General features: G+C 39.7%; 1 protein-coding gene across 7 annotated transcripts; it reads right to left on the bottom strand.

Moving 5' to 3' along the window:
• Positions 1 to 1,926: 1,926 nt before the first annotated feature.
• Positions 1,927 to 20,938, bottom strand: FAM210A (family with sequence similarity 210 member A). 7 transcript variants are annotated; one of them, XM_032691947.1, is made up of 6 exons: positions 20,778 to 20,838; positions 16,205 to 16,335; positions 8,707 to 8,828; positions 7,042 to 7,508; positions 4,780 to 4,891; positions 3,439 to 3,738 (listed from the first exon to the last, which is right to left on the bottom strand). In XM_032691947.1, the coding sequence occupies exons 4-6, from the start codon at positions 7,482 to 7,484 to the stop codon at positions 3,439 to 3,441; spliced, it is 855 nt and encodes a 284-aa protein (XP_032547838.1). In that variant the 5' UTR covers positions 7,485 to 7,508; positions 8,707 to 8,828; positions 16,205 to 16,335; positions 20,778 to 20,838. The 7 variants fall into 7 exon arrangements, with proteins under 7 accessions (XP_032547801.1, XP_032547838.1, XP_032547859.1 ...); XM_032691910.1 differs by lacking the exon at positions 16,205 to 16,335 and having other exon boundaries at positions 1,927 to 3,738; positions 20,778 to 20,894; XM_032691968.1 differs by lacking the exons at positions 16,205 to 16,335; positions 20,778 to 20,838 and adding an exon at positions 20,917 to 20,938.
• Between the last annotated feature and the right edge of the window lie 289 nt (positions 20,939 to 21,227).

Below are 21,227 nucleotides of genomic sequence, written 5' to 3' on the forward strand. Positions count from 1 at the left end.
CTGATCACAGCACGTACTCTTCTCTTGGGTTGTAACTTTCACTCTAGCCTTACATTTGAGTGCTGTTCCAATTTCAGGTTGAGCCCCATCGCAGATTGCAACTTTGTCAACTATCAGGCCGTAACATTGGTTCCAGGGCACTACTTCAGCTTCTGCTTGGGCTGTGACTTTGTTTTCAGCTTCTGCTCTGGCAGGCACTCAGTGCCTTCATGTATGTACCTATTGCAGAGGTAAACAGGTGATGCTCTACAGCAGTGTTATGTGTGAGGCAGGGAGCAGACAGAAGCGTGGTAAGTTGCCAAAGCAGCTATTTCTCTGCTGTACATGAGGTGACAGATGCCTTAGTCCTGGTCTCACCAGACTGTTGAAATTTTGCAGAGGTGGAGGGACCCCAACCTCCACCCACCCCTCTAGGACCTGAAGGATAGGTAAAAGGACAGCCTGAGGATGCTGAGCTGCCAGGGGAAAAAGGCAACCCCTTACAGCACTGACCGAATGGTCCTGTGGGCAATGGAAGGTGCTGCTGGGCTTCTACCTGGGCTTTTCACCTCACCAAGGACTCTTGCTCAGGTCCCCTGTGGGCTGCCTCAGCGCCAGCTCTAGGTGCTGCAGCCAAAGTGTTTTGCTTTCCCAGGCCATGGCACCTGCTCCTCTGTGCTGCCAAAGACACTCACTGATGCTGCTCCACCTTGAGCGACACTGCTGCCACAAGTGTGCCAACTTTGCTGGCTTGAGCACCAGTAAGAGAAGATCCTGTGTTGTCCCCAGTTTCCCCCTTCCTTGCCCCAGCCTGTCAGCACAGCCTGGGCACACTGCCCCTCCAGCCATGCAGAGTCACACTAAGTCTTACTGTCACTAACATGAACTGCACCCTAGTATTGTGGCACGACCTATGGAAATGAATTTATAAGAGAGATACAGGATGAAAGTCAACTTTATGCAATAGTTACAATTGCAGTGCAGCTGGGTACCCGCTGGGCACCCAATGGAACAACATTCATTCACTGGGGTGCCCAGGAACTCGCCAGCTGGTCTCTGCACTAATGAGGCAATGCATTGATTCCAGATGAGGCCAATTTGAGACAAGCTCACCAGTACAACCAAGCATTTGACTAATTGTCACAAAAGCTCTCCAGGTCAGATTTTCAAAGTCCTGAAGATTTCCTCTCCCGCTTTGTACAGATCGATCCACGTAATTGTGTGCTTTGTTAATTGACATCCTGGGTGGAGGATGTGGCTGTCCCAGAAACTTAAGCTTGTTCATGCTGCAAAATTGACCGAACAGTACACAGAGGAGGCACTTGCCAATAGTCACTGGGAGCTGTCCCTGCAGATGCAGAAATGGTCATATAGGACAGTCAACTGCACGTAGCTTTTGAACTTAGCATTAGTAGTGATGGATCATGTAAGCACTGGAGTGGTCACTGGCCAGCTGGACAAGGGGAAGGGCAAGAAGAGGGGGGTACCCTGTGTAATGAACAAGTTCTAACATGCCTGAGGGCTACAAACTCATCAGAGCACACCAAGGTGCCCCTGTGCAATCCCTGCCACATGCAAAGAAGAGATGGATCCTGTGAGCTGCATCAAGAGGGTCCCACATCTGGCCCCAGACTGAGAATGACCATGCAATATTATTGAGACAGACTTCAGGCTTTGCAGGATTCTGCAGGACACAGGTAACACTGCCCCCAAAAGCAGAAAACCAGAAAAAATGCCAACATCAGGAGAATGTGTGCATGGGGACAATAAAGAAAAGGACACCAAAACAGAAAAACAAAATAGCATCTCTTAACTCCAACCCTACAGTAGTACTTAGCATCATAAGAGTTCACAGAAATATTTTTTTTAATAATGTTTATCAGAAACATGGCACTTTACATCTTTAGGTCACTGAATATACAATGATTATTCCTCACAACATCCCTGTGAGGTAGGCATTAGATTGCAGTTACTATATTTGACATGTGGACAGAGGCAGAGAAGTATGTAATCAATCCTGCACAATTAAGTTAATGAAGCTCAACTCACTTAAACACGGAGAGGCCCTCAGTGACTTGAATGAAAACAGGACAGTGGGACAGAGCTGATAGTTCATCAGCTATATTCTTTTACTGTAGTCAATTACAATGCTCAGGGTCCAACTCTGTTGCTTCCCCTTAACCCCCTGCAAAAAAGCACCTTTATTAAACAACATACACATGCAGAGTTGCTACCAAGTGAGATCTGTAGTAGAAACAGGAAAAACACACTTTCAATTTAGCCTTATTTGAGTAACACTGAGAGAAGTCTGCCTGCCCAGTCAAATAGAACAGTTTCAACTTTAGTTCTTTATGACATCTTTGAGGCAGCATTTCAGCCTTCAGCTATGAGTGTTTGCTTGACTTAAGAAAATCTAGGGGGAAAAAAAATTTGGTAGACTGTGATCACTGTCTCAAAAATCATGCTTATTTTACTCAAATTGTTCTACTGAAGTCTGAATGATTTCTGAATCATAGGAGGAACTCTTGGGTTTAACTCTAACTTTCTACGTGTTTTAAAAGCCCCTTAGTACAGCAATTTCTCAAATAAACTTCTCTTTCAAGCTTTCTATTTGTTTCAAAAATGAAATAGAGCAGGTTTTTAAACTTTAACACAATAAACAAATCCTAGTTTTCAATATACAATTATTGATTAATTTCATTTAGTGACTGTAAATCATCTTTAGGAAACAAAGTATACTTGACAGTATGGCTACAGTGATTAATTTATCTTCCTATAGCTTTCAGTTGAGATTTCTGAAAACATGCACTGTCCAAGAAAGATTCATAGTCTCAACCTGTAAACTATCATAGCCCAGCTGAAGTCAGTGTAGCCATTGTAATTCATTCTGGCTATCCTAGGATCAATCCATCGATTCCTTCATGTGCAGTATCAGTGACAATGGTCTGTCTCCAAGCTGAGAGATGATCACGATTGAAGAGGCTTGGGTCCACATACTCTAAAAACCTAAATATGTTGCCTTTCCCAATAGAGAAATCTTCATTCTCATTTAATGGAAGGTTCAGAGTCTAATGGAATAATGGCTGTGCACTACGATGGAAGAAGAATAAAGCAGTGGCTTTTGGCAGAAACCATCTCCATTTTGAGAAGGAGGGTGTGAAAAAAAAAAAAGAAGAGGGAAGAGTAACTGTTAACACTATGACCAATGGACATATTAACTTCTAGCATAAGATTCACTTTTCCTTCTGTAAACTGAGATTTTGTCACAACCTCTCCCCCAGGGAACTTTAACCTTTAAATCCCCATAGCAATTGTAGTCTCCAGACAAAAGTTTAAAAAACCAAAAAGAACAAAAAGAAAAAATGAAAAAATGAAAAAAGCTCAGAAGTGCACTTTGCATATCCTGCCTCACAAAGGGTTAAAGTGCTGTTTGATATATCCAAAAATTAAGCATCTCTTCTACTCCTTTATTTTTTTAAATGAGACTTTATCTTTGGTTTCTTGTATCTTCTCTGTAATTTTATCCTTTGTTTCCTCCATCTTCTCTGTAATTTTATCCTTTGTTTCCTCCATCTTCTCTGTAATTTTATCCTTTGTTTCCTCCATCTTCTCTGTAATTTTATCCTTTGTTTCCTCCATCCTGTCTTGCAGATATTCCTTTACTGGTGGTGGTGTGGATATGTAGCCACTCTTACGTAGATATTTAACAGTGATGGATGTTCCTCCCAAAGTCACAGTGTATCTGGCAGGAGTTGCAATCTTAAAGAAATCAAAGAAGACACTACATAAATAAAGCAGGACAATAACATACAGCAATAGGTATTTTTAATGTTGAACATTTATTTTGACCAGTGTCAACTTTAAAGATATCTTAAATTTATATGAAAATAAGCCAATTTACAGAGCATCCTCCAGAAATGCATACCTTCTACTTAAAGTATCATTTTGACAGAGCCAGCAAGGGCATTAGATTTCCATTAAAAAAAAAACAACAAAAAACACCACCACACAAACCCTCCCCATGCAGCTTGTGGGACAAGCTTTAGGCATCTCAGAATGCAATTCAGAACAAACAGTATGTGAACACTGAGTTTCTTCCAACACTGTCAAATCTCCCAGCTATAACAACATCCTTATATTTAACCACATTTATTTATTGGTCTTCTTTTAGGCACAGGAATAATTGTGAAGAGTAGTACTTTCACATTTTGTTTGGGAAGATAACCCCTTTAAATAACAGGTAAGAAGCACATCACATTTGTAAACAAAACAAATAGTGGCGTGTACAGCAAATACAATACCTTGTTTTCACATGCTCTGACATGATTCAAGTTTCCCAAACAGAGACTATGCACATATAAAGTAATAAAAAGAAACCCAAGCTTGAATGTAACTAATTGATTCAAACAGGCAATGAAAGTACTTGACAGTGACGAACAACTAAGGTAGAAAGAGAAACTAGAGAATCCTCTAGGATAAAAATAACTGTACTTCTATCTGGAATTCAACGAGGTGTTTAGACTTTACCTCTTTGTCCCTGTTAACTATGTCAGGGATACAGTAGAATAACTTAGTTGTAATTAAATCTCAGAGGGCACACAATAGTTCTGCAGTGAAGAAGTTATTTTAGAAATACATATAGACTCCTTGAAGGACACACAACACATACCAACTTGCATGTGAATATTTTTACTACAAAAAGGAATGCTCAAGTACGTGTAACTATCAAAAAAAGTTAATGAGCAAACCCTGTTTAGTTCACCAGGCAAGATTTAGAGCTTATGTACAAACTATACTTACTTTATACAATGCATATGCAGTTAGTGCATTTCCGCCCTGGGAATTTTTCAGGATGCTCGTTACACTGTCTGGTAAGCCAATCAACTCTAGGAATGGAACAACATTCACCCCACTATAAAAGAGAAAGAAGTTGGTAACTTGATTTGGAATTTGAAACCTGAACAGTTATTGAGAGCACTATTTCCATTCTTTAACTCTATTACACAAACTTTGTAATTTGAGAGCAAAGCGTTTTTCTCATCTAAGCAATATACTTACAGGATTTATATTTCTGAACAAATGGGCAAATTAATATTCTTTCAGCATTCCAAAAGGTGACCCATTTATATTATCCCTGTTGGGTTGAGTAGCTTCTAACTCACCTGTGTCCCAGTTTATGTTTGAAGGTAAGTAGATATAAAGGTGGTAAGACAGCTATTCAGGCTCCAGCTGTGCAGGCTCAATTTCATGTTCTGTTTTGCCTAAAATTAATTACTTTTTTTTCTTTTTAAAATTTCAGACAACATTCTCCATTGACTTTCAAATATATCAAACAAATGGAATGCGGCAAAGGAAGAGGAAACAATGTGTTATATGGACAAGACTTCGGGGGCTTTGTGCTCAGTTGCTCTACCTTGTCAACATAAAGTGTTAAGATGGGTGGAGGAAGCTCTTATCACAATTTCTTTCTATTTAAAAGTCAGGGAAGCTAACATCAGCACCAAAGGAAAAAAGAAAGCCCATCTTTATATTACAGTAGAAAACTGTACATAGAAGTTACAGAAGACCTGAGTTTCCAATATTTAGAGATGCTGCATTATTAGTATCATTATCCATTTCTACCTAATAATTTAAGCTGCCTTCTGAGCATGCAGACACTTTAGCATCAGGAACAATAACAGGTAGTAATTTACTAACAGTTACTAGAACCTACAATCTGAAGGCCTATTGCCAGAGCAGAAAATGGAGACCTAGTAAGATGTGACAGACAGCGCTAACCGTGCTGTTTCATAAACTGCCACTGTTTAGTCTCGTATCATGAGCAGTCATTCTGAAAGTTATTTTTCCACTTCAACAGGGTGCTGCTCTTCTGGCATGACAAACTGAAGCTTTGTTATAATTAGTTTCTAGTTAAATATTTGTTTTCCTCTGCCAAATACCTACTTTAGCAGCTAGCTTTAGAGTTTCAAGAAAAGTAGTCTTCACTCTATCTGAAATGTCTGGATGTAAGCATCAACTTGAATTCATCCAAAGCAAATATTTTTATAGCTCAAGACCTTTATTCCTCTGACATGAGCTAAATTTAGAATGACATTTGGATCTATAGCTCCCAGAAAGGGCAATTATGCCAGCTGGTTAGAGTAACTAAAACAAACACTTGTGCAGTAAGGCATTCTGATGTCAGTGTCCCATCCTTGCCACCACGAACTGTCCTTGTTTCACGCTTTCTATTATTAAATATACAACATTAGCAGTCCAGAGATAAACATTTGCTCATATTTAGCAAATTTAGCAAAACTATTTGCAGATAGATAAAAACCTCTTTCATCTGAACTAGCAAACTAGCAGCTTACAGTTGATGTAGTGATGTTTTTCTAATAAATGCCATTTTCCAGAGCAGTATCTGGACCATGCTATAACTAAAAGAAACTAAAATTAGAATACTTAATTTATCTTTTTTTTTTTTTTCAACCACACAAATATTTAATTTCCAACTAAAAAGTCTGACCCACAGTAGCAATTTTTTCAGTGGATGGTAGGAAAGACAGGAAACAGAAATAAAAAAGAAAGGATATAGATAGATTGTGAACAGCTAAATGAGGTTAATGATATGAAAATCCAGTGATGAGGGAAGACTGGGGATGAAGCAGGGAAGAAGTGGTGAAATACCCCGAAGTCCAACAGCAAAAAAAGAAAAGGTCTATAAAGATCTCACATAATCAGGATTCCAAATCCCTCTCTTTACCTTTTAAGAGGTTACTAATAATTTCAGTGCTGTTTACATCCATGCATAATTCTGGGGAGATAAGCATTCCTTCAAACATTGGCAACACACTTGGTACACAGCAATAACTGGATGACAGCAGTATGTATGTGACACTCTCATGAACCCTATATACTTTCAATATTAACCTTATACTTTAGTTAAAATGTAGCCACATTTCCCCATTACATATAAAGGCACTTTTTAACATGCAATAATAATTTATATGTCCTTTCACATGTGCAAGTCAGTCTCAATTCAACCGTGGTATTGTGCATTGCAACAAAATATCAACTTACTTCATGGCTGCATAGTAAAAGGATCCAAACCATACAGTGGAAGTCAGAAGATGCACTGGAATCATGACTTTTCCATACTGTTTAAAAGTTTTCTTGAATCTCTGAACGAGACTAATTGATTTATCTTGTAATGGATCAGGATCTAAAGGATCTGACTCTGCAGGGCTCTGCTTGGGTGTATCAGTGGCCGAAGGCAAGGGATTTCTCTCTTCTTTGTGAGGAGTGTCTGCTGGCTGTGATGGAAAAGCAGTTTTCTTTGAGGCAAAGTGTGCTGCACCCGCATGAAGACATCGTTTAGGGGGGTCCAGTGCCAAAATCACTTTGCATCCCACATTAGACAACACGGACTGTCCTTTTAAGCACTGAAGGACAGCAGTGTGAGGAAAAAACCAACACGTCCCATGCGCCAGCTGAGATGCACCATGTAATAGATTCCGCTGCATTTTGACAAACTGTCGATGAAGTTTCTAGAGAGAAGAAACAAGAGTAAACACGCTGCATTTTAATAATCTGATTTCTGTCTGCTCCAATGCCACCTGAAATTCTCAAATTTTAAATGGTTTTCTATTCTTCTGCTTAAAAAAGGGCTTCCTTATCTTTCTTTGAAGAAATTGTTATCTTCCAGAGTCAAGGAAATAATTTTATATCTCGTTTCTTCAGCATTCTGAACTAAAATGGCCCCTTCACTTAACATACTCCTCACTGCTAAGATGCTCATTCTACTCTCTAAAAACACTTTTAGGTGTTTAGTGCTATCTACTGCTTCTGTCTACAGAATCTTGCACAGTTACTGAAAAGTCACACTTGAAACTTCACTTAGAGTACCAACTGATAGCTTGAGTGATACTTTGAGCCTACATAAATGCAGTATAAACTCAATGAAGTGAGTGCAATCAAAATTAATTTTTGGTGTCAATACATTCTTAGTTTTGGTATAATTTTTCATGTTCCATACTATTTTGAACTAAAAGTTCATACAATTAAAAAATTCCTATGAAAGTAATTATTGATAATCAACCAATGCCTTAACAGTAACAAACCTAATTGTAACAAACCTGACAGTATACATCTACCAGGAAGCAGGAAGGTACTGTTGAATATTATGCATTAACATGAGCAAAACTGAACTGCAATTTTCCAAATACTACAATGCAAAGAATATTTTAAAATGGTGGATAACCCCTGTTAACTTTATGATTTTTGAATACTTACCAGTTACTCACAAAAGTTCAAAGAACTACTGAGAACTTCCCCACAAAGAAAGTCGGCATGCATAGACAACAAGAAGTAATTTTTCCCCCCAAAAATGCATACTTTGAACTAGTGAATAAAATACTCTCTCTTTTCCTTTATCCAGGGACTGCAAGTTACAGACTAACTTTCCTTCCCTCCAAAAAAAAAACAAACCTGTGACACTAATTGATGTAACAAATGCCAGCTAAGTTAGTTATATTACAAGTTTTGAATTTTCTATTTTTACTTGTCATAACATTCAAATCATTCAAATTTAATTAAAACTTCATGTCTGCTTCCCCTTCTCTTATAGCTTTAGGTATGTTTCAGTCAGGTGCTTTGATAGTGAATTTGTCTGGGCTGCTGAAAACAATCAATACTTTATAACATAGGCAGAAGTTTGAAAAAAACCAAACCTGAAATGATACATACCCTTTATTACTCCAGGTATGCAACAAGAAAAGTAGGTAAAGGTTTGTATCTTCAAAAAGTTGCAACTCTTCCACTAGTTTGCCACCTTTCAAATATATGTCTTCAACACATTGATGACTCTGCTGAAGTAAAAAAAAAAAAAAGGCACATTTAGAGAAATAGCAACAACAGCAAACTAATAGTATGAAGATTTTTGGTCAGCCTGAAACCTTGCTTACCGAAGAAGTTATGGTATAAATTCATCTCTGAATACTGACATGCTAATGGGAGATTTTTTTCTGTATAGCTTAGAAGTTCCTCAGCTGTGAATTACTGTTCTCTTCCAAGAGAGGAAAGTTTCATAATACAAATGCATTTGTTGGAACATTCCTGACTGTTTTCTAGGTATTTTTATGTTATTGTTGTGCTTGAATTAACTGCAATTACTATAATTACAATGTTTGATGTGAGAAAAAGTGGAATGGTTTCAAACTCCCTGGGCACCTTTACCTTGTTTGTGAAGGACAGAAAGCCACTTTTGTTGAACTCATACTAACAGAAGGTACTGCATCAATAGAGGAAAGAGGAATTTGTGTCTCTATGTAAGGAAGCTGCTACTCAGTCCTGTTATGAACTCATTGGGAATCAAGAAGTGCTGCTACTTACGGAGCAGTAAATCAGCTACAGGTACTGGCTCTCAACGAGTCAGTCTTCTGTAGGGCTTTACTGGAAGCAGCAACTGCTTGTAATATCTCTTGTTTTACAAGAAGCAGAGATTCTTGCTGAGTTCTTAAATCCAAATGCAATTGCTTCTCAAAACAAGAAGTAGTGAAAACACTCAGCAAAACTCAAGTGTTCAGATGGCACTCTGCCATATGCCAACTACTTTTACTGATTTATAGAAATTATAACAACAAACTTGAAGATGACAACTACATTCCTAGCCTATTGCCACTCACACTTCTTTCCTGAGGGATAATGCTCTCCAGAGAGAACTCTTTTCCCCTCTCACTAATAGTACACAACACTGACCATCTGTCCTAAGATTTTCACAATATCCAGCCAGCAGACTCAGCAAAGGATACCCATCTATGGGAACCTGGGAGCTCTTAAGTCAGACTTCCACTGTTCACCTACTTTCAGTGGATGGTACCTCATTGAAAAATACCTGTACTAAGCAAGCTTTGAGAGCGGCCACCATGCAGCATGGGGGAAACCATGCTGAGCGCTCTGATTTCGAGTCATAAACATTGCAGCAGCCTTGGCAGAACATCATTCTTCTGTACAGGACCAAGAAACTGAAAAGCATTTTTTCCATTCTATGCAGTGTGTGTATATACAGTAGCACTTCTCAAGGCACCATTTCTAGGCTTTGCTGTCCAGCACCTATTGAGAGCACAAAATTAACTCCGTGTAACACCTCTGACTCATTGCAGTGGCTGCAGAACACTGGGGTATGAAATGGCTTCCATTCTCCTTAGTGTGAAGGAGCAATGGGTCACCACTATGTGTTCAATGCTCACTTGTCAGTACTAACACAGTTGTAATCAATAAATGAATTTCAAGGCCTTTGCTCACAGAGTTACATGCACTATATAAGACTTAAAAATAGAACGACACCAATGGCTTTAAAGCAGAGCTTCCAGGGCTATTACAAGACTTGCCATGCCACCTTTTTTTTGGTTCTTATATCCTCAGATGGACTTGAAACTCATTAATTAAAGTTTTTTTACTCCATGATGCATGACCTGGCTAGTCAAAAGGAAGGTTTTGTAACCATCTAAAGTAGATCCTGAAAAGGTTCTGCACCTTGTATGCACAGATAGTACAGTTCTAGCTAATATTCTGAGCAACAGTTTACTTTAAAAATGTGGAGAAGAAAAATACCTTGATATATAAGAAAAGGTTAAGATATGATAGTGCTTATGTTTTAGAGAATAAAAGAAAACATGTTTTTTGAACCGAGGTTAGAATTTTCCTAATGATCCTACTGTGATTCATAGGTACATGCTTTGCTTATCTAAATTAATAAAGGAGAGAACTTCTGAAGTGTCAATACATTCATGATTACACTGCCATCCAGAAGCACTACAAGACTAAAGGAAGGAAGTATTATAATGGTTACAGGAAAGGCACATGAACAAAATAATAGATTAATATAACGTATACTCTGTAAATTGATTTTAAAGAAACAAATATTTTTAAAGGGTTGATGAGTGCAGCTGCTCAATTGTAATATTTTAATTACTTGGCTCAACAATGCAAACAAATCTTAAAGAGGACAGAATAAATTTGGTTGGAGGTTGAAATAAATATGAAAAATAAATATGAAATAAATATGAAAGTAGCTGTTTCATCGCTCTAAAATATGAAATAGAAGCTCCAGACATTAAACATCTTGTCTGTGGCATGAGAATTTGGGGGGGAAAAGAGGGGATGCAGGGAGAATGGTGCTTTAAAGCCTCTTAGATTTCTATATTAGTTTTCTCTTAAAAATGCGACAAAGGAATAAAATATTATGTCTAAGGACAAATACAGCTTTTCTCTGCTCCTGAATAGATACTAGTTAGCCAAACCATGAAATGATATACAAACACTTGTGGGATAAGGTCTCCTCTTCAGCACTGTCATATCCCTGCTAACTATTTATTAGTATCTCCAGCTGGCTGTAAACTGAGCTGTAAAGATCTTGGCTGTTCAGGCCAAACTCCTGGTTGGGATTCTTGGATGTTCATTTAGTTCCTGAAGGTACCTCTGCCTCATGGCAGGCTGTTTAAAAGGCCCCTGAGAAAAGGGAGTGCTCTAGTGACCTCTTAAGGAAAAGTATAGATCAACTTCTCATTACAGTGCTGGAGATTTTGTTTAACAACCTTTGCTATTTCTGTTTTAATTTAGATCAGCTTTGGCATAAATCTGATATACTGCAGGAGCACGCTAGCTCTTGCTTCCCAATGATAACTAGGAAATAGATATTAGACTTGCTTTTTGTTCCTGAGGACAACACAAGTTCAGGATCTTTTAACGTCACAGAGCTGGCCTATGTGACTATCGCAGTCATTGGCTTCGGATGTGTTGGTAACATTTTATCCAACAAAGATACAGGGGATCTTTGGAAAACACAGAAGTAACAAGCCCGGCCCATACGGCTACAGCAAAGGCTGCTGTGGATCTGCTGTTGGAAAGAGGAATCATGCCAGAGATGCTGTCAGATGAAATTTTCATCAGGATAATTTGTATAATAACAGGTACCCTGTTACAATTAATGTTTTTTGACCTACCAGAGACATTAAAATAGAAGAATGGGGGCGGATATAAGATGGCAAAAACCTTAGTGTAAGTTCTTTTGTAAAAGAGGTCAGAAAGCATCTGAGGGAATTGAGGGCATAGTATATATAGAGAACACTGGTTTATATTCTCAGTTATACTAGAAACACTCTGGACATAATATGTAAATATGGATGACTTTAAAGCATTTTCACTTGTTTTGTTACTATTTGAAAAAAGAACATTAATTATACCACAGGAGAGTTCCCAATGAAAATCCATGAGCTTTTTCCATTCCCAAGGCACCTTTCTGTGAAACCAGAGAATTAATTTACATTCTTGTCATTTTTAGTGCAAAATCAAGAAAACTTTGAGGGTTATGTGTGGCAGACAGAGAAGAATTTTGAAAGGAAACAAACCAAGTTTTCAGAAATCCTTTTCAACTCATCTTTCAGATTGCATAAAAAGCAAATACAGAGATCTCATCCAAGCAGCAAAGTTTAATAAATAACCCCATTGTAATGCTTACTTTTTTATGAAATATAATAAGAAAAATCAAAGCTTGTTTTCAGATTTAAATTGTTCATTTCAAGAACTTATTGACAGTATATTAAATTTAAAAAAAACCATCTTGCCAAGCTTATAAACCAAAATAAGAAAACCACGACTGAACTGAAAACATACATGTTTTGCCTAAAAATATGGGAACACATTTTAAAATCACTGTAATACTAGTGCAACACATGCAAAGCATAATTTTTCTTAAACTCAGTGTAAAATATAACTATAAAACTCTTGGTAAATGCAATGTGTCTGCATAGCATGCAGTCACTAACCATGGACAGGAAAATGGCAGCATATAGGGACTTTTTAGGCTTCGTAGTAGTACTTGGAGTGTATGAATGAACATGATTTAGAATTCGTATTTCAACCTTTACTACTTTTGCAGTGTCTGTTATTCATTCTAAACTAAGAAACTTGCTTATAATTTGAAGTTTGGGCATCACTAGCTGCGTAGTTTTGTCTGCGATTCAGAACTATCTAAAAAATATAACACCATATTTTAGGTTAAAGGGAGTAACACAAAATAAATCATGGTGAAATTTATTTAAATCTTGGTTAAAAAATCATGTTAAAACAAATGAAGAGTAAACCCTTCCAGACAAAAGACCCTAAAACATTAGCTCCACCCTACCTGTATCATATCTAACTTCTATAATATCTCACTTAGTAAATGCTATGCTATAATTTTTTAATCATATTACTAATTTTGATCATATTACTAAATTCAATAGTGATATAAGTGGAGAGAAGCCAACAACTTTTTTACCCTTATTTTATCTAAACTACTCTTGTTCTTGTTAAAACAAACTTACCAAAGTCAAGAAAGTAGAATAAACCCTCACAAGGTCCTTGCACACAGAACAATCTTTACTATCACAATCTTCTGACATCAAGTATTAAAAAGGACAACAAGAAGTTGGGTTAGGAAAAATGAAAGATCTTGTAGATGTGTATAAAGTCTGAAATTGGATTCAGAAGACAAAGCAGGAGAACCTAATGCAACGCCTGTGTGTTGAATTATACATCTGGAATGCTAAACAGGAGCCTTAATAGCTGATCTGCATCCAGTCAAGATGCCAGGAAAGTCTGTTTTCCTCTGTGTTGGAAAGCATTAGATCTTAAGCTTGCATGTAGCTAACCATTATATGAAAGTGTGAATGCTCTCTCTCGAAGGCTTCTAAAAGAAAGTATCTCAATCCTGTCATTTGTAGTGCTTTCTGCTCTTCAGAACTATGTTTTTAATAACCGGTGCTATTAGATCTGTTAACTCTAGTTTTCCTGCTTTGCAGTGCTATGCTGGTTCCTTGGTTCACAAGTTCCATTCTGCCCTCTACTGAATTTTTATGTAAGTACAACTCAGAGTGGTACTACAAAAGGTCTCTACTTGCTGTGATTCCTTCCAACAAGCGTAAATTTGCTGGCTCATCCTCAGAATGTAGGTACATGTCAAGGAAAGGGGAAGAACTTGCTTTTTAAAGTGCTCTATGATTTGGATTATTTTTGTCCATTCACCACTCTACAGATATGTTTGCAATAAGCAAGTTAGAGAAGTTATGCCTATAGACTTTAACTAAGCTTAAAAATAGGTATATATATCTATGATAAAACAGGGTAAAAAAATCCTTTGTTAGTTCAAAGCAGGGACTGTATTCATGAGCTTCTTCACACAACCTTTCACTTTAGGCTAATGATCAAAATAAGATCCAATTCTCTCTACTTTCTATTCTACTCGTGGGTAATAACTCTCAATCCTAACAGCCTCTTTCATCCTTGTATCTCCCAAGGTATCACTAGTTCATTACCCTCAAAACACTTCTGTTTTTCTGTCAGAGGGTTTTTAACCACAGAGGCCTTGACATGGCAAGGGGCATGTGTGTGGGGCATCTCTGTAATGCTGTGGTTTAGAAAGCAGTGGAAAGTTTCTACTAAATAACTAAAGGGAGCTGCAAAAGGTCCTTCATATAAGCAAGCCTCAGGTCTGCAGTTTCCTGCATATGACTGAACTCTCTCAGAAAAAAACCCCAAACAACCCACAAAGGAACTGATAAGGGGTTAGACGCTAAAATACACAGATCAGTTTTCTTCACTTCTCCAAAACATTGCTTGAGAATCTCTTAGTATTCTCCCTTGCAATAGTACACTGAATTTTGACAGATTCCTCACCTTCAGCTTTTATTGAGCATCTCAAGAGTTCTGACTCTACATTTTAACACATGCTGAAACACACTAGAAATATGGTTATTAGTTCTACGTTCAGAGTTCAGATACTTCTTTTATCAAGTTCTGCTCTCTCTCGTTACAGAGTTCAGAGCTGCTGTGCACATCTCACTAACAGAGCCACCGATTGATAACAGAGTCAAAAGGTTACAGACAAAAACTGAACTCCAGCTTGCTCAAGACTTCCTGCTTCTCGTAATTTGGATTCTAATTGCCAAGCTCATTTTTTAATTCATAATTTTTCCAGTCACTCAGCACTTCACTGACATATACAATTTAAATTACAATATTTAATTTAAACAGCTTCTTTAATTATAATAAAATATTTATTCCTGAACAGTGTAATGAAACAATTGAAGACACACTGCAGATACAGTGACTTTCAAAAAAACAAACTGTACTAACACAAATAAAGTTCAGCCTTTTTGACCAGAGGTATTGGGTTTGTGCAGCAAGGTTCTGGTAGAGGGGTGACTATAGGGATGGCTTCTCAGAAGCTGCCAGAAGCTTCCCCCATGTTTAACAGAGCCAGTGCCAGCCAGCTCCAATACAGACTCACTGCTGGCCGAGGCTAAGCCCACCAGGGATGGTGGAAGTGCCTCTGGGATAACACGGTTAAAAATGAAAAAAAAAAATTGTTGCACAGATGTAACTGCGGCCAGAGAAGAGAGGAGTGACAATAAGCAAGAGAAACAGCCCTGCAGACACCAAGGCCAGCAAAGAAGGAGGGGGGAGGCGGTGCTCCAGCTGCACGAGCTGAGCCCGTGGTGCAGATGGATGCCTGAAGGAGGCAGTGACCCTGTGGGGAGCCCACACAGGAGCATATTTGCTGGCAGGACTTGTGACCCTGTGGGGGATCCATGCTGGAGCAACCTGTTCCTGAAGGACAGCATCCCATGGAAAGGCACCTACACTGGAGCAGTTCATGAAGAACTCATGGGAAGGATTCACATTGGAGAAGTCTGTAGAGGACTGTCTCCTACGGGAGGCACCCCATGCTGTGGCAGGGTAAGGAGTAGCAGAGAATGTGTGATAAACTGACCATAACCCCCATTCCCTGTCCTCCTGCACGGCTGGGAGGGGGAGGAGATAGACAACGGGTGGTAAGGTTAAGCCTGGCAAGGAGGGAAGGGTGGTGGAAAGGTGTTTCTAAGATTTGTTTTACTTCTCATTATCATACTCTGATTTGATTGGTACTAAATTCAATTAACTTCCCCAAGTCGAGTCTGTTTTGCCTTTGACAGTAACTGGTGAGTGATCTCTCTCTGTCCTTAACTCACCAGGCTTTTGTCGTACTTTCTCTCCTCTGCCCAGGCAAGGAGGGGAGCGATAGAGCAGCTTTGGCGGGCTGGTAACCACAGAATAAGATCTTAGGTATTCAAATACTTTATCTTGACTAATTGTAAAAGGCATTTAATAGGAATATCCTTAAACTTAGATCTTAGAATCAGCTTTGTACAGCCTTCTGCCTCACCTTTCACGGTGACTACCAAATCTGTTTCTTTTCTAGCCTTGATAAATGCCATTTTTGCCATCTTGGAACATTACAGTCTTGTCGCACTGGTTTTTTTCCCTTCATAACCCAACAGCAATCAACAGTATTGTCTGTAATAATATATTAAATGCACATTATATTATGTAATAATTTTATAAAACACTTAAAACAACGACCCACACCAAGTACCAAGTCTTTTACTCATCAAATTCGCCAAAAATGCTTCTAAGACTTCCAAAAGACATCCTCAAGGAAAAACTACAAAGCCTTACAATTAGAAACAAAACAGGAATAAGAGTAAACCAGCATGAAACTGGAAAAAACATCCCAGCTTTCACAAGAATAGAGCTCACAGTGGAAGCAATAGGTTCAAGATTTTTTTCTTTTATTCTCACACCACATTTATTTCACATTTTCAAACACTGAAAAGCTGTCATTTTTCCCAGCAAAAAATACAGAACGTTCATCTTTCAGCAGAATTACTGTTGGCAGACGTTCACTTCCAGTATAAATCTTTTCTAAATATTCAAAGTAAGTGTTGAATTCTCTGTTGTGAATTCAAACTTCTCCATATGGGGAAATATGTGCAGTATCAATCAGAATATCTTGAAAAATTATGTGTGAAGAGGCTGATCATAACATTTACAGAACACACACACACACACATGCTCAAAACTACACTCTTCATCTAATTTTCAGTAAATGCTATTCCAACATGTCTACAAATGGATGTGAACAGTTCTTATGAAAGAAGTATTATTTTTGTTAAGGTCATGATCCCCGAGGGGCTAAACCTTCTTGCCCGCTATTCAGTTGACTGCCTTACACAGCAGCTTTTGAATAGAGGACTTGCAAAGAACCAAATGACAGCACCTCCAAGTGTCTGAAAGTGCACCAGACTCAGAGAGCCGTGTCTTTACACCAGAAGGAGCTCTGATGGGACTTTAGTAATGGGACCCTAATAACATTTCCACTCATAGTCTGAAGTAGCAGCTTTACTACATTGCTGAATTCAGACTGAGAAAGGAATCCCATTTCTGCAACAGTGCAACCTTTGAAAGTACATTGCATTCTGCCAGATGTCACCAACAAAGTCCAAGGCTTGTGTTTTGCACAGAAACATCCCTCATCAGAATGTACTATCCTATGGCCTGAGATAGCAGGAAACAAAGGATGCCATCTATTTTAACATCAGCAAAGCCAATTTTTAAATCCACAAAATATTAAGAGCAAGTAATTAACTGTCTGACACATGCTGCGGCTAAGCACTACTGCTGCAGTTAAAAGGTAAGTGCCACCACATCCTACTAAAATCTTCCACCAGCTACTTTTGGGAGACTCACAGAACTTCTGTGAAGACCCTCATATATTTTTATTCATAACCAACAAAATTCATCCATTGGAAAAAAAGCTACTGCTTTGTTTTATAATTTGTTCATGAGCACCTGACTGCATGAAGCACCATTCCCTTTCCTCATCCCCCTCTTCAAGGACAGACTATGCAAGTTCTAAAAAGCTGCAGGGGATTGTCTGCTGCAACACTCTACAAAGCCACAATCAAAGCCACACAGCTTCTTGTTTTGTTCATATAAGAACTGTCACACGTGGTCAAGGTCTGTTCTCGGACAAGATAAAATGGCAGACCCAGGTAATTAAAATTCATAGCCCACCTAAGAGTCACTTCCGTTTTCTGATGTGCACAACCAGAATAAGACCTAATTTTATGATTCAGATGAATTTGTTTAGAAGAAGCAGCATCACATCTGGAAACACAACAAAACATTTTCAGGTTTTTCTGTTAAATCATACACTGGGTAGCTACTTTGAAGAGGATGAGGGGAAAACTGAGTGTTGGAAGGCACTGGGGTAGAAAGGACTGGAGATATTTAGAGGAAACACAAAGTTCCAACCAGAGTGAAGTTCTGTTGTATAATCCCAGTGCCTTAAAGGAGACAGGGCTTCTGTCCTTAGCAGACAAAAGTGGGAGGACAGACATAAATAGACAAACCAATCTGGCCTGCTAACACCTGGTTAAACCATAATTTTCCTGACAGTTTGAAGTGATACATTTTTGACTTAATATGGATAAAATATGTTGGACTTAACACATCTATACTGGTACCTTCAAGACTGAACCTAATTTAGGAAGGTAGAATCACAACAGATCATATGGATTTTTTAACTGAATAGTAACTTTTTACTCTTACTGGAATTTTTGTATAGTGACAGGGACATATGACTTTTAGAGGTATCATGACTCTACACTTAAGAAAAAGTCCTGTAATTTCAGCAGTTCTTTTGTTGTTGTTATTGCCATACTGCACAAATAATTTGTTTCAAGTCAAAGAATCTACTAGATGTATATCAGAGTCATTAAGAATCCCTGACCCCAAGTTTGATTCTTTATCTAAACTGGTGGAACTAGGTAGTTACCTATCAGAATATCAAGGTAAAATCTTTTTGGTCTATTCTAATGACACCTGACTGTCCAGGGAGATTTCAACTGTATTTTAGGCCCAGGCCTCAGTTCTTTCAGTGATTTTATTCCATTCCTAATACTGAAATATTGATGATTGATGATGAAATTGCTTCACCATTCAACTTTCAAAATAATTTTACCTTCAACTATCTGGGTTCACAATGTATCAATATCATAAAGAACTCTGTTGGATCATCCTTCTAATCTGCAAGACTAACTGACTGAAAGGAATTTGTTGGATTCAACTAGCAGTTTTACATTCTAAAAACCAGTGATCTTCCTGCTTTTGTCATTGAATTTGTTGGGGCCATGTCTTCAAGACCAGACAGAACTCCCTACAGATCCAGAAGTGTGCCAAGATACAAACTGAGGGCTCTTATCTGAGATTAGGGGACATTGAGAATTCCCTGTCTTGCAAAAACAAACTTCAGTTTCTTAGTGACACCTATAGAGCTAGGTCAGCTAACCTGCAGAAAGGATCATCTACAGCAGGAGAATTATACAGAACCTTTTAAAAAGGTTCGATCAAATCTTTTCTCACCAGCTGCCATAGCCTGTGAAGTAGACCTGCAGACAGTCACATCAGACAAATCTTTAACTTCTTACATTTCTTACATGAATTTGCCTACTCAGTTTTTGCCATGTGTCAGCCACCTGGTATCCACCTAACCAAATTATCAAATTTTTTTTTTTTTCACTCCCTGATGGGAGTGCTTCTCACATAGCAAATGCTGCCACAGAGGCCAGTCATACCCTTTTTACCTCAAACAGCCCTTGAACAGAAAAGGAGATAAATACCTGCTGTCAAGACCACAGGAGATGGCTGGTGGGGACATGTTATCCTCTGTGCATGCAATTCCCACATAGGAGCAGCTGCAAGTCATATAAGCTAGTAGCACAGGCAGCAAAACACATTCCAAATGGGGAACCTTCTCCCTATCTCTTCCCGAAGCAGCAACACTTTGAACATCATTTTACATTTATACTTGTAACAGCAATGACATCTTGGGGATTAGATAAATTGAGGAACACTTTCAGTTTAAGAACTGACTTTGGTAAGAAATTCTAGGATACTTCATGTACTACTGTCCAAAGTAATGTTTTCTCTTTTGGGACAGTTAGTAGAGGACATTTCAGAAATGGACATAAGTCAGGTTAAACATGTAGTTTGTAATACCTGACATAAACCCACTCAACAGCCTTAACAAAAATTCTGATGACTTCTCAGTCCAACTCCCTGGATATAGTTAATGATCAGAAGCAGATTACTAACAAGAACCATAACTAACATCAAACAATAAAACACTTTTACAGCCACTTCAAGCAGTCTAAAAAGCCAAGACACAGACAGATCGTGGGAGAGAACCCCTCTATGGGGCACAACCCACCTGCTGCCCTTCAGTGGTACCACGGAATCATGGAATATCCTAAGCTGGAAGGGAACCCACAAGGATCATCGAAGTCCAACTCCTGGCTCCGCACAGGACACCGCAAGAATCACTCCATGTGCCTGAGAGCACTGTCAAAACTTGTTGAACTCTGGTAGGCATAGAGCCGTGACCCCTTCCCTGGGGAGCTTGTCCCAGTGCTCAACCACCCTATGGGCAAAGAGCCTTTTCCTACTGTCCAACCAAAAGCTCCCCTGACACAGGTCCAGCCGTTCCCTCGGGTTCTGTCACCAGAGAGCCGAGAATGGAGTCGCCCCTCCGCTGCCCTTCGTGAGGAAGTCACGTAACAGCCCGAGATCCCATTCCCCAAACCCACTCCTTCCCACTCTGATGCCGCAGCAGCGGCAGCCCAACACGGAACACCCAGGCCCCTCGGCTCTGTATTTACAGCTTCATCTTTCTATCAACAAACCAACCTCCCACCCCGCTTCTCGTGTCGCGGCCGACATCTCTCGCCGCCGGACAAGACGGAGTCGGCAGAGGGCAAGCAGCCGGGAGGGAGACGCGGGCAGCACAACTCCCCTACCAGCCCGGGCGGGGGGGTCCGCCGAGTCCCACCGCTCCCTCCCTCTCTCCCCACCCGTTCCCATTCCTATTCCCGCTCCCGTCCCTGCCTCGCGAGTACCTCGTGCCAGGCCCCGCTGCTCCTCACGGGCCCCGTGACGGTTCCAGGCGGGCCGCTGCCGTCACACACACACCGCCCGGGCCCCCTCCCCTCCCGCCCGCCCCGCGCAACGTGCGGCAGCGCCCGTCCCCACCGTCACCTTCAGGCCCTGCGGCGGCCCCGCCTGCGCAGGCGCCGGACCCGCCCCCTTCCGCACGGCCTCCTGGGGCCCGTAGTCCCTGTACCCCGGCGCGGCCTCCGCCGCCTCTCGTGGGACCGTCAAGGCTGGAAGAGACCTTTAGGATCAGCCAGTCCAACCGTCCGCCCGGCCCTGCCACTGTAATCCCTAAACCATCATAGAGCGCCAGATCCTGACGCCTCTTACAACACCTCCAGGGACAGTGATTCCACCATCTCCCTGACCAACGCCTGACCACACTAACAGTGATTTTTTTTTTCCCTAATATCAAA

This window comes from Chiroxiphia lanceolata, chromosome 1 (genome assembly GCF_009829145.1).
Source record: "Chiroxiphia lanceolata isolate bChiLan1 chromosome 1, bChiLan1.pri, whole genome shotgun sequence".
NCBI classification, from domain to species: Eukaryota; Metazoa; Chordata; class Aves; order Passeriformes; family Pipridae; genus Chiroxiphia; species Chiroxiphia lanceolata.

Coding starts and splice junctions, on each gene's coding strand:
- FAM210A (XM_032691910.1), bottom strand. CDS start 7,484: ATGCAGCGGAATCTATTACATGGTGCATCTCAGCTGGCGCATGGGACG. Junction 4,892..7,041: donor TTTTACTATGCAGCCATGAA/GTAAGTTGATAT, acceptor TCTCTTTTATAG/TGGGGTGAATGTTGTTCCAT. Junction 3,739..4,779: donor CTGCATATGCATTGTATAAA/GTAAGTATAGTT, acceptor GATTTCTTTAAG/ATTGCAACTCCTGCCAGATA.